Below are 12,011 nucleotides of genomic sequence, written 5' to 3'. Positions count from 1 at the left end.
GACGCTGTTTGCCGGATTCTGCTGCTATCCTTGCGGTGAATGAAGAAGTGATCGGCCGGTTGGATGGCGTGATCTGGGACTTCTGGCGACAGCCACGTCTCGACGAAGCAGAGAACATTGCAGTCTCTAACGTCTCTTTGGAATTGAATCCTTGCTCGGATGTCGTCTAGTTTATTGTCTATTGATTGTACATTGGCTAGCAATATACTGGGTAGTGGCGTTCGGTGCCGTCTGGTTCTCAATCTGTTACGGACTCCAGCTCTCTTTCCACGCCGTCTCGGTCCTTTGTCCCTGGGGGCGAGATCCGGTCCTGATGTCCTCAAGATCTCAACAGGCCATTGTTGTGGTTCAGAGAGCTGATCCAGAGAGTAATCCAGTCGGTAAGTTTCCCGTAATCCAATGTCTATAAGTGACTGACGGTCATACACATTAAATGCACCTACTGTTGGTACAGACAAAACTCTTAAAACTATAAATATTAACAAAAGTAAGCACAGTCTCGACGGAGCGCACAGACAGGCAGCCGGTCGTAGCGGCGCTATCTTACTGGTTAATGGTCATGGACAGTGTCTGCATTTGCTGGCCGAGAAAAGAAGAGTGCCTGGGAGACTTGGAAGTCTTTCCCAGAGGTCACTTGATGCTTTCCAGGAACTCCTGTGCATGCCAAGTGAGGTCAGTGAATATTCAAGGGTACTTCTGGAACGATTTGTCGTGCTTATGTATGACCAAACCAGTGAGAGCATGGATGTGAATTACGCCAGGAAACGGCTCTTCTCCCAGAAGTCCAGGACATTAGAGAACATCCCTCCAACCCAGGCAGCCCTCATACAGCACATCAAGCGGACTTGCTATCAGGCCAACATTTGGAACCAGTCACTGGTCTTGGATCCAGAGATGCCAGAGCCATCTGCCTGGGGCTGGACAAAAGAAACAACTGGGTGGCAGCCACTCTGGACTACTCTCCCTGAAGCAGCAAAGTCTTGCCATGAGCTGGTCCGCTGCAACTGCCAGAAAGGCACTGGACGGTGCTCCTGTGTCAAAGCTGCACTTAAGTGTACAGATCTCTGTTTCTGTTCTGGGGATTGTTAAGATTTTAGATCTTTAGTTCTCTGCTTCTCCGTCCCTTGATGGTTTTTGTTTTGTAAAGAGACCTTTATTTTGTGCATCACTCTGTTTTGAATTTGATGCAAATTTGCAATGCATGAGGTCATCCTTTTGTGTTAAATGGCTGCATAAAGCAAGCATTTGTTGACTTGCATGTTGATAAGAGTATTAAAACTTGGAACTTGAAAAAGATTAAAGGCAATATAAATGTAATATACATATAAATAATAATCTATGTAAACACCTGGTGACTGTCAAAGCCTTTCTTTGTTCCTGTACCTCATGATAATCATGTCCTTATATCTCTTTTTAAACTGTTTTAAATGTTTGAGCATTGCTTTAGCTCTAATGTAATGGTGGAATAGGAAGAACATCATCATAGAGATGCACAGAGTGTGAAGTATCTTGTGAAGTCAGCTGTTCCTCACCACTAACATGTGTTGAGGTAATCGGCTCTTCTCATGTGTATATCATGTGTATTTATTCTGTAATGAGTCTACTCATCCCAGAGATCCAACGAGGGGCAAAAGAGTCTCACGAGGTAGAGCAGTCATCTGGTAATCGGAAGGTTCCCAGTTCGATTCCGGCTCCTCCCGGCAGTATGTCGAAGTGTCCTTGATCAAGACGAGCAGGTTGGCACCTCGCATGGTCGCCTCCGCCGACGGTGTGTGAATGTGAGGCATAAGCTTTGGATAAAAGCTGTTATATAAACAGTTAATTTGCCATTCCATTTAGAGATACAGAGAGAGCACTTTCTATCTACACAGTAAAGCCAACGTGTTCCCACAGCTGCCACTCCATTAGAGGCAAATTCAGAAAACTCCCACCTGTTTTCTACCCAGAAGACATCACATCGCTTCTTCCTCATTTGAGATGCAGTGGTGATTGAAACACTGAACTTCACACATGACTGCCACTTGTGGTTGCTTTGATACAGGGATGAAAACATGAAAACACTGCCGGCTTCTCGAGTCAAACTGAATGAAACTGACCCCTCTCTGTTTTCTGCTCCCAGGCAAGAAGCTGCACAGGAACTTCACAGCAGAGACCATTGCTAAGCGGAGCCGGGCCTTTGAGCAATATCTATCTCACCTCTGTTCTCTACCTGCCTTGCGAGGGGCGCTGTCTGTCAGGGAGTTCTTCTACCTGCCGGACATACAGACTGGACAGTTGCTCATCAGGTACATTTACTACACAGTGCACACCTTCTAAAATAGCGCAAATTACATGATTGAAGTCCACCCGCAACATCATACCAGTAAGATGAGCAGTGGAATGTTTCTCCACTGGCTCTTACAATGTGCACACTAAGCAAGGTAAAAATAAATAAAACCAACAATAAAAAATAACAATAGAGAACAAGACTGTATATGGACTATTAATACAAAATGGCTAATATATAGCCTACATGAAAGGAATGTTGGCTATTCAAATGTCTATATTCACAGAGCACACACAGTAGATTTGAGTGAGCCTCAGTCAACTTGCACAGACAGGAGCGTAACCACAACTATCCAGGGGGACCATGTTGGTTTTCACAGATGTGTTGAAGTGAACAGCATCAGAAAATCCAACATGTTTTGAGTTCAACTCACTCAGTTGTTTTTGTGTCTTAACTCATTGCCTGCCACGTGGTTTTCCCATCTCTACTCAATGGCGCCAGCCAGCGTTATTGACCATTTCCGCGATGTTTGCGGACCCATCTGTTCTGTATTATAGCTATGGAGACAATAGTATGGCTAATTTGACAGGCATTGTTTATAGTCCAACACTGACTAACCAGTTAATTTCTACATACTTTAGTTTGTGCGGTATTCCATGCTAAACATCGCCCCTTTCCAAAATAATCCAGTATTTTTTTCTAGATCGCGGGATATGACGTGTTATATGCATTATGCCCAAATCGTTCGGTTGCTCGCCTGAAACTCCAAATATTTCCAAATCAAAGGTATATACCATATATATATATATGCGTTTTACCTCGAAACTGCAAATGTTACCAAAAGCATGTTTTAGGTTCTGTAAAATACGACAGTGATCGGTACAAAAGCATGTTTTAGGTTAAAAAAATACCAGCAGGTTACCTAAAATAGACCTTACCGTAGTCAGAAGGTACTCCAAAATGAATAAATCCCAGTCCCATCGCAATCGCATTTACTCGTGTATATTGGTCATGATCATACAGGAAACAATAGGTTAGGCATCGAATCTCTGACCGATTGCTATGTCCTGATTCCCTCTGAGGGGGAGGAGTTCCTGCAGCAAATAAAAAGCAGAGAGAGAAAGACAGAGAGACCATACCAAGGTAGGTGATACTGCCACCTGGCGGGATTCGATCGTCATTGCAATTATAACTTATGCAGCGGTGCCAGGGAGACACAGGCAGCTCCGAGCGAGTGTTAAGAATGGGGATCAAAGGAAAAATATCAAAGGATCTAAAAACTAGAAAACTCTAACCTTTTGGCGCTTAACCTTGGCGACGAAACACGGGAATACTCGTTTTTGGCAGCCAATGAGTTAATAGACCAACACCAGGAGGCTTTGGGACCCTTCCTTTACTAAGGGCGCTTTCACATATAGTTTTGGTGGACTCGGTGCGGTTTGGGGGGTGAAGTTGCAACATTGTTGCATTCTTCATTTGGTTCGTCTGCATTCACACTGCAATTTGTCAAGTGCACCAAACTTTCTGAACAATTTCACGCGGTCGAAAAGGGCGCTCGTCTATTGGATATATATATAGAATCCCAAAAACAAGCTTCGGGGACAGCTCTACAATTATCAGGAGCAGCCCAGCGCAGCTCACACACACACCACATTCAAATCCCTCCCCTTCAGGAGTGAAATCCACGAAACACAAACATGCAGCAACATCCACTCGCGTCTCTCTCACACACACACGCACGTGCGCGCACACAGCACACTCCGCTCCGCTGACAGCAGGGACTCTCTCTCTCTCTGTTTCACAGTGAAGTAGAGCAGGCGGGACAGCGCTGCAGTGTTTGTTTTGTTTCCTTCTCATCAAGATGCACAGTTTATCAGGTCACTTCCTATATTTGGTCCGCGTTTGGTCCGATGAAGCGAACCGAGACCAACGTTTTCAGGCGGACCAGAGTTTGTGTGTTTGGTCCGCACCAGAGTTCGACTGGGCATTCACACCACCTCAAAAAAAGCGGACTATCCAAGAAAACGAACTCTGGTCCGATAGTCCGGACCAAACAGCTCTGGTGTGAAAGCACCCTAACATTCTGTTCCCCAGTCCACAACATGCTAACTCACCTTCTTACATGTTGAAAGAGACTGTTTTACAGATATTCAACAACACTGTTTTACAGACACAGTTTTAGAGATATTTAACCTGTTAACGTCCTGACGGTCCGCTCTCGACCGCGATGGACACGTCACAGTACATTTACCGTCATCTGTCCGTGTCCCATTGTTTTAGTATATCTGAAGCAGCACATCGTTTGAAAAAATGGCCACCATTTGATTGACACCCTGCTTGACCTATTCTATTACGTGCTTCCAATTTCGGGTTATAAGACCAAACGGCCAACGAGCATCAGTTTTGCAAATGTCTTTCAAAAGAGACCAGATTTATGCATGTGCTACAAATGGTTCAAGAATAGCTTTTGTAAGGGGACTATTTAAAAGTGACAACTAAAAGCCGCTGAGAGGGCTTGGGCAGGGAGATCTGTCCGACACGCGAGTCCAATGAATGAGCCTGAGTCCGTAGCTGCAGTTCAAGGGTGTTTATTTTAGCCTTCGGTTACATGCTCTTGCAGATGTTATACATGGTTTTCGATGGTAAATAAGTAACGTAGCGCGGTCAACAGAAATATAGGCACCCTGCCTCACCCTCTCTCTGTAACAAACAAACACTGAATGGTTCCTAGGCACAGGTGATATTAATTACCCTTCTTCCCCGGTGACCCACCCACACCTCCAGACAGACACACCCACTACCACTGGTGACAAAATTACATACACCTCCCTGCTCCTACAGCTTTCAATTTACTTTGGGTATGCATTCGATTGGCGTTTTATGCTAAATTTGCAGGGAGGTTAAGAGGTTAAAAGACATTGGACCACATTCTCAAACATTTTCTTAAGTGTCTTCTTAAATATCTTCCTACGAACTTTGTAAGACCAAACCTAAGAAATATCCCCGCCAGATTCATTAACGCTGAATGTGTTCTTAAACAGCTAAAGTGTTCTCAGCTGCACTCCCCTGAATGAGGAATGCCACTGATTCTTAAATTGAACGTGTGTTGTTTTCGTACACCTAAATTTGCACACATAAACGCCCCGCCAGCTCCTTACAAGAGCATGCAACCGCAGGACCGTGTGCACACAGAATCCACAGCCAACACGAAAGCAATTAGCAACTTATCACAATTAGATTAGATAAAAATGTATTGTCATTATACACCACAAGTACACTACAACGAAAATAAGTTTGGCATCCAACCAGAGTGCAAATGTAACCGTAAAGTGCAATAGCAATATACAATGTACATTTGATTAACATGCATGCACGCCAATCTGGCCCATCTATGACTTTTCCACGTTGTTAAATCCTGTTCTTAGCTAAGAACGAATCCCAAATAAGAGACCATTCAGGAATGCCAGTTAAGAAGAGTTAAGAAGAAATGTATTTTTAACTTTTCCGTAACTGCGTTTGAGAATGAGGTCCAATGTTTTACAGATATTCAAAAGTGTTTTACAGATATTTAAAGACACTGTTTTACAGATATTTAAAAGACACTGTTTTAGAGATATTTAAATGACACTGTTTTACAGATATTTAAAGACACTGTTTTACAGACATTTAAAGACTGTTTTACAGATATATAAAGACACTGTTTTTGTCTCGTTGAGGGTTGGCCGGTACCAGGAGGCGTTGGGGCCACTACTCAATGCCAAGAGGCTGCAACACAAACTGGGCTGGGCCAGTCACCATGGCCACCAGGCTTATCCCCACGGAGACCAGGGTGAAGCCATGCCCTCCTCCACTTCCCATTGGCTCTTCACCGTGGTGGCGTTATCCTGTTCTTTCCAGGAAGTAGACCAGCTTGAGGAAGCCCAGGAGCACTGTGACCACGCCCTCCGGGTTCTAACCCCGCCCTCAGCCACGCCTAACTCCACAGAGATTGATAATAAGACAGAGGATAAGCCACCCCCACTGGAGGATAAGCCCCACCCACTAAATGACAATCCCCAACCATTAACTGATACATCACACCTAGATATTGGGAGGCCCCACCTCCTTCTGCTTGCGTTACTAAGGGCGATGGTGCGGTTGTCATGGCAGACAGGAAGAGACAAGCGTCAGTGGGAGGAGCTTCTGCAGCATGTGGAAGAGCGGTGGGCGGGGCTAGACAACCAACCAACCATCAAAGAGTTCCTGGTCAAACACGACCTACAGGAGACTGAGGGGGAGGGGTAGGGACACACATGCACACACACACACACACACAGGAGGCCTTTACTAGGTGCACACACAGCGAGCAACTTGATAGATGAGTGGTTCTATTGTGATATGTTGGCCAGTCTCTTTGTAGTGGTCTCTCATGGAGTAGTCTCGCATAGCTAGACATAGACAGCTGTTCTGTGTGTGTACACGCTGTTAGACCCAGCTGTTCTGTGTGTGTACACTCTGTTAGACCCAGCTGTTCTGTGTGTACACTCTGTTAGACCCAGCTGTTCTGTGTGTACACACTGTTAGACCCAGCTGTTCTGTGTGTGTACACGCTGTTAGACCCAGCTGTTCTGTGTGTGTACACGCTGTTAGACCCAGCTGTTCTGTGTGTGTACACGCTGTTAGACCCAGCTGTTCTGTGTGTGTACACTCTGTTAGACCCAGCTGTTTTTTTTTTTTTTTTATTATTATGTTTTTGGTAGATTTTTATTTGTTTTTATTGGACAAGTCCGGCAGAGAGGAAGGATGGGAGAGAGATATTGGGGAAGACATTCGGCAAAGGTCGCCGGGTCCGGGAGTCGAACCCGGGACGGCCGTGTTGCACTACAGTGCGTTACGTGGTGCGCCACCCGGGCGCCCAGACCCAGCTGTTCTGTGTGTACACACTGTTAGACCCAGGTGTGTATGTTGTGTGGTGTGTGGTGTGTGGGTGACAGAGTGTGCTCTCTTTACCACACAGCTGACAGTCATTATTCTATATGAGAAGGTAATGTCTATGACAATGTAAAGCCTCACCATTATAATGTTACACTGTACAATCTACAGTCTCCTTAGCGGACCATATCTACTACGGTACTATTAAGATGTAGTACAGTGACAATGTCGCTTATAAAGTTATGTATACTATTATATAACATTGTATGTAGAAGCCCCCACCCCCCAGTCTAGATCTATCCTGTATAAGTACAGTAGGATCAAACTCTAAACAACTCTTGGTGGTGACATACTGCAGCAGTGTAGAAAAAGCACTTATAAGCGTTTCAACTTTCTACTCCCTAAAGATCATCACATGAATGTTATTGGTGTGAGTCAACATGACGTGAGATCTTCACAGACGTCAAGCTTAGCTGTGAAATAACAAAGCGCTGACGCCAGGTCAGTTTTCTACCCCACGCTCAGTCAAGCGGTCACAGAGAACGCACAGTGTGTTTTAATGGACTGATGTATGAGTGAGGTACAGTGATATATCTCACTAGAGGATAATATTTATATATATCACTTTTGAACAAGTGCTCCTATAGGATTATGTAAACCGTATTAGCTGCCTCATCTATTCGTACCGATGTCTGTATGCTTTTATTTGAAAAACCTAGCCAAAAAAAGCTTCTAAAACATCTGAACTATGTGATGTGACCCAGATCAGATTTGGCACAAAGTTGTGCTGAATTTCGTAGGATGTAAATTTGGCTATTGATAATGAGTAGAAGAAAACCATCCTGAATGGCAACAGTGACTGATCAAACTGATTGGCCCAAGTCTCTGAAGTTGGCAACACGCCATCCTGGGTTTAGTCCTGAAACTCTGTGGAAAATATGAAACTGATGTTATATAAGGTCTGTGCTGAACAGCGGATCACATGACACTTTGAGAAATGTAAGCCTTACTCCTTTTAAAATCGTATCTATCAGACTAAGTCTGAACGTTAATATTAGCTAATGTATTTAAACTCACATTACACATTATCTGCTCAGCACAGACCTTATAACGCAAGTCTTGCAAATCCTGTTCATATTTCCATAGGGGTATGATTTTGGACTGTGATATGACCTGAAGTATATTAATACAGAGTGTTGACATGACGTCACCTCTACTAAGGTCTGCATGTTCAAAAAAATAAATGAAAATGTTCCACTAAGTGAGATATCACTGTACCTCTGTTTAAAGGGCCATACCGTATCATTTTGACTTCTTGCCAATTTCCTGAGATCCCCCGTCTTTAACTAATATTGTGTTGTCCTTTGCCATTTGTCCAATCGGGTGCATTCCTCATGGGGAAATGCTAAGTAGGGAGGGGATACATGCACGCAACATGTAAACAACAACATACATTTTAGATTCACAAATATTTTTTAAATGGTACATTCATAAATCAAATAATTTATTTGGGGGAAAAGCAGTAACTTAATCTGCACCTTTCTAAAAGCTCTGTGGGTGTTTATTTATCCCATCTACATAAAAATGGTATCTATAGCACCTTATAAGAGCAAAATGGCCACCGTGTGAATATGGTCAGTTGTGTGTCTTTTAGCTGATCTCAGATCACCTTACTAAACACCATTCACACTGACGTTGTGGGGGTGCAGTGCACCCTTCCTTCACATTGGTGTGCCCCCCATTATTTGCCATAATGGAGCAGCCCTAGTGTAGGGTAATGTAAAGGTGGTTGTCAGAGGGTGAATTACCTGTGCTTGGTATATTTACACCCCTTTTCAACATCAATGGCAATCAATGGTGGGAAAGATCTACCAGGCTGAGATCTACCAACACATACACTTTATACACATGTGCCCATGGAATCTGTGGAAGACAGAAGTCAAAATTACACTGGTGTGGTCTTTTAATTCAACCTTGGATAACTGCAGATGCTTTTTGACTGGAGAAAAGAGATTATGAAATATGATATCATATTTTTCCTAAATATTTTAACAGTGAACATATTAATATGCAATATTCAAGAGGTTAATACTTTGAAGGTAGAAGGCTGCTTCGTATGGCGTTGTATTTGATCATGTTTTAATGGTGTTCAATAATGTCGTATGTGGTAACCATGGAGACAGGAGAGGTTTTAACAGGATGGAAAAAGAGAAATATAAAAATAATTGAGATGACTTGCGACAAAAAAAACACAGTAAAAATAGAAGACTAAATGTTTTCAGAAGTAATTTTATCTAAAGATGGTAAGTTATGGTGGTAAGTTAGAGCATTGTGTTCATTCATAGTTAAAGTTTCAGTATCTGGGGGGAGATACCAAGTGATTTGGATTGAGTTTATAAATATACCACGTGGGCCATCTAAGAAGTTTCACAATAGACTTGAGCGGTCCTCGTTATCATTCTTAAAGGGTTCAGTTCAGTTAATGTGAAAAAAGGGAACGATGACGACTGATGTGATAAAATTATTGTGACTGTTGTAACAATGTCTGGATGATCAGAAATAGGGAATATCAGTTACTTTCTTTAAAAAGGGATGTTGAATTATGAATTAACTCAAATTTTGTCATTAAAGGGATGAGGATGAGGGAGGAAAACTAAAAGGACTCTGCACAACTACACGTACACACTAGACACAGAGTACACACCACTACAAATACTAGACACAAAATATGAAGTGCAAAATACAAGCACTAGATATGCAGTATGTTGTAGCACAACCAACTACAAGCACTAACCACATGCTATACGAAGGGGGTGCGATCACAACTACTGTTTGCTTCACAAGCTAGGTGTGAACACAAATGGTAAATGGACTGCATTTATATAGCGCTTTTATCCAAGGTGCTTTACAACTTATGCCTCACTCACACATTCACACCGATGGTCAAGGCAACCATGCAAGGTGCCAACCTGCTCATCGGGAGCAGTTAGGGGGTTATTACTGTAAGTGCCTTGCTCAAGGACACTTTGATGCATTTCCGGGAAGAGCTGGAATCGAACCGGGAAACTTCTGATTACCAGACAACTGCTCTACCTCCTGAGCCAATAAACGCACCCCTAAATACACCTGCAAGCACTCCAACTTCTGCTAGCGTGTTCTTTGCATCCCCAGCTTTTTCTGTGTGTGGTTGGTTGAGGACAGTAAGACTTGAAACTTCTTTTAGACAGCTTACAGTCACTTTATTTAGTTTGTTTTTGTTATTTTATTCAGACAGTGTTCAGTAGCCTCACCTTAGCTCTTCAACGTCTATCACATGATGATGTCAAGAGTGTATAAAACTAAACACTTCACCATGTTTTTAGACCAGAGATTCTCTGGCGTCCCAAGTGCCTGTGTTCATAATATCCCCTTAGTGTGAAAACCTCGCAAAAGAAATCCTAAAAACATATTTTGCATATAATATCACACACATCCAAAAGCTCTAAACAGTTTTGCACACATTAATTTAGATTTACAGTTATTGAGAGTAAATTAGTTTGAATATGGCCACCAGTGATGCCATGGGGGACATTGAATCCTTGTGTTGTGTTAATTACAGCTCAATGAGATGATATGGTAGCAGTCCCTATAAGACACGGTATTGCTATTCATCTACATAATTTCATGGAGCTGTAATTAACACAACACCCCAAACTGTTCAGTAAAAGCCATCAGTACTCTGTATCGACCGATACTGAAAGATTAGTATCTGAATCAGTATCGGCTGTGAAGAAGTGGTATCGGTGTCTCCTTTCATAATTACTAAATATGTACAAGAATCATGATGGAAAAAGCTGCTTTTTATTTCTAATATATAAAAAGGTGCTTTTTATTAAAAAAAGAAAGAAAAGAAAGCTGCTTTTTATTTCCAATATTAAAAAAGGTGCTTTTCATTTGTAATATAACAACAGAACTCTTAAATTAACGGCAGGTGTGATGTCACATCTGAGTTATTTTATAATATGAGCATTTACTTTATTTAGCATACGCGTTTCGATCTTATCTATGGCTGGAACTCCACGGACACCTGAGCATCTCGCCCTTTTAAAAGATCTGTGGTACAAAACCTGAGCTTGTGTGCTTGTGTGCTTAGCTGTTTAAAGAGGATCACACTCCGTAGAACAAGATGTCTCTCTCTTGTCTAGAGAGAAGCTGTGTGACCTTACCGCTACATCAGTGCTTTTGCTCTGACAGTATCATCTTCTACGTACCCTGATCTATGTCACAAGGGGTAAAAACAAATCACATTTTCTACTCTGTAAATGTTGTGTATTTGTCCTGAATGTATACATATGTATGAACGCTATCTACATGTATATTTTATTGAATAAATATCTTTGAAATGCAATGTCTCCCTTCTCCTGTTTGACCTTCATAACAGTAGCACCTCATGGATGAGAGGTTTTGCTATCGTGGCTGCCATGTTGAATATAACAGAATGATCTAGCTGCCATGTTGAATATAACAACGATCTATGGCTACCATATTGAATCTAGCAGAATGATCTATAGCTGCCATGTTGAATATAACAGAATGATCTATAGCTGGCATGTTGAATCTAGCAGAATGATCTATAGCTGCCATGTTGAATGTAACTATAATCTATAGCTGCCATGTTGATTGAATATAACAATAATCTATTGCTGCACAAAAAGGGCAGCAAATTATACCCAGGCAACTACCGCCCTGTTTCTATCCTTACATCCATCTCGAAAGTCATGCAAAAAATAGTATACGAACAGGTCGAAAAGTACCTCGCGGAAAAAAAATCTAATCTACGAATTCCAATCTGGTT

General features: G+C 42.3%; 1 protein-coding gene across 1 annotated transcript in view; it reads left to right on the top strand.

Moving 5' to 3' along the window:
* The window catches only part of snx21 (sorting nexin family member 21), a 55,665-nt gene extending 44,113 nt beyond the window's left edge, over positions 1–11,552 (top strand). Inside the window, exons 5-6 of the mRNA XM_084333705.1 lie at positions 2,120–2,285; positions 5,983–11,552. Coding sequence (XP_084189831.1) covers positions 2,120–2,285; positions 5,983–6,550 — 734 coding nt within the window. The 3' untranslated portion in view covers positions 6,551–11,552. The remainder of the gene's footprint in view (positions 1–2,119; positions 2,286–5,982) is intronic.
* Positions 11,553–12,011: the final 459 nt, after the last annotated feature.

The sequence above is a fragment of the Notolepis coatsorum genome (assembly GCF_963971535.1).
Source record: "Notolepis coatsorum genome assembly, chromosome: 17".
NCBI lineage: Eukaryota > Metazoa > Chordata > Actinopteri > Aulopiformes > Paralepididae > Notolepis > Notolepis coatsorum.
Note: the sequence above shows the minus strand (reverse complement) of the source record. Positions and strands in the feature narration are given on the sequence as shown.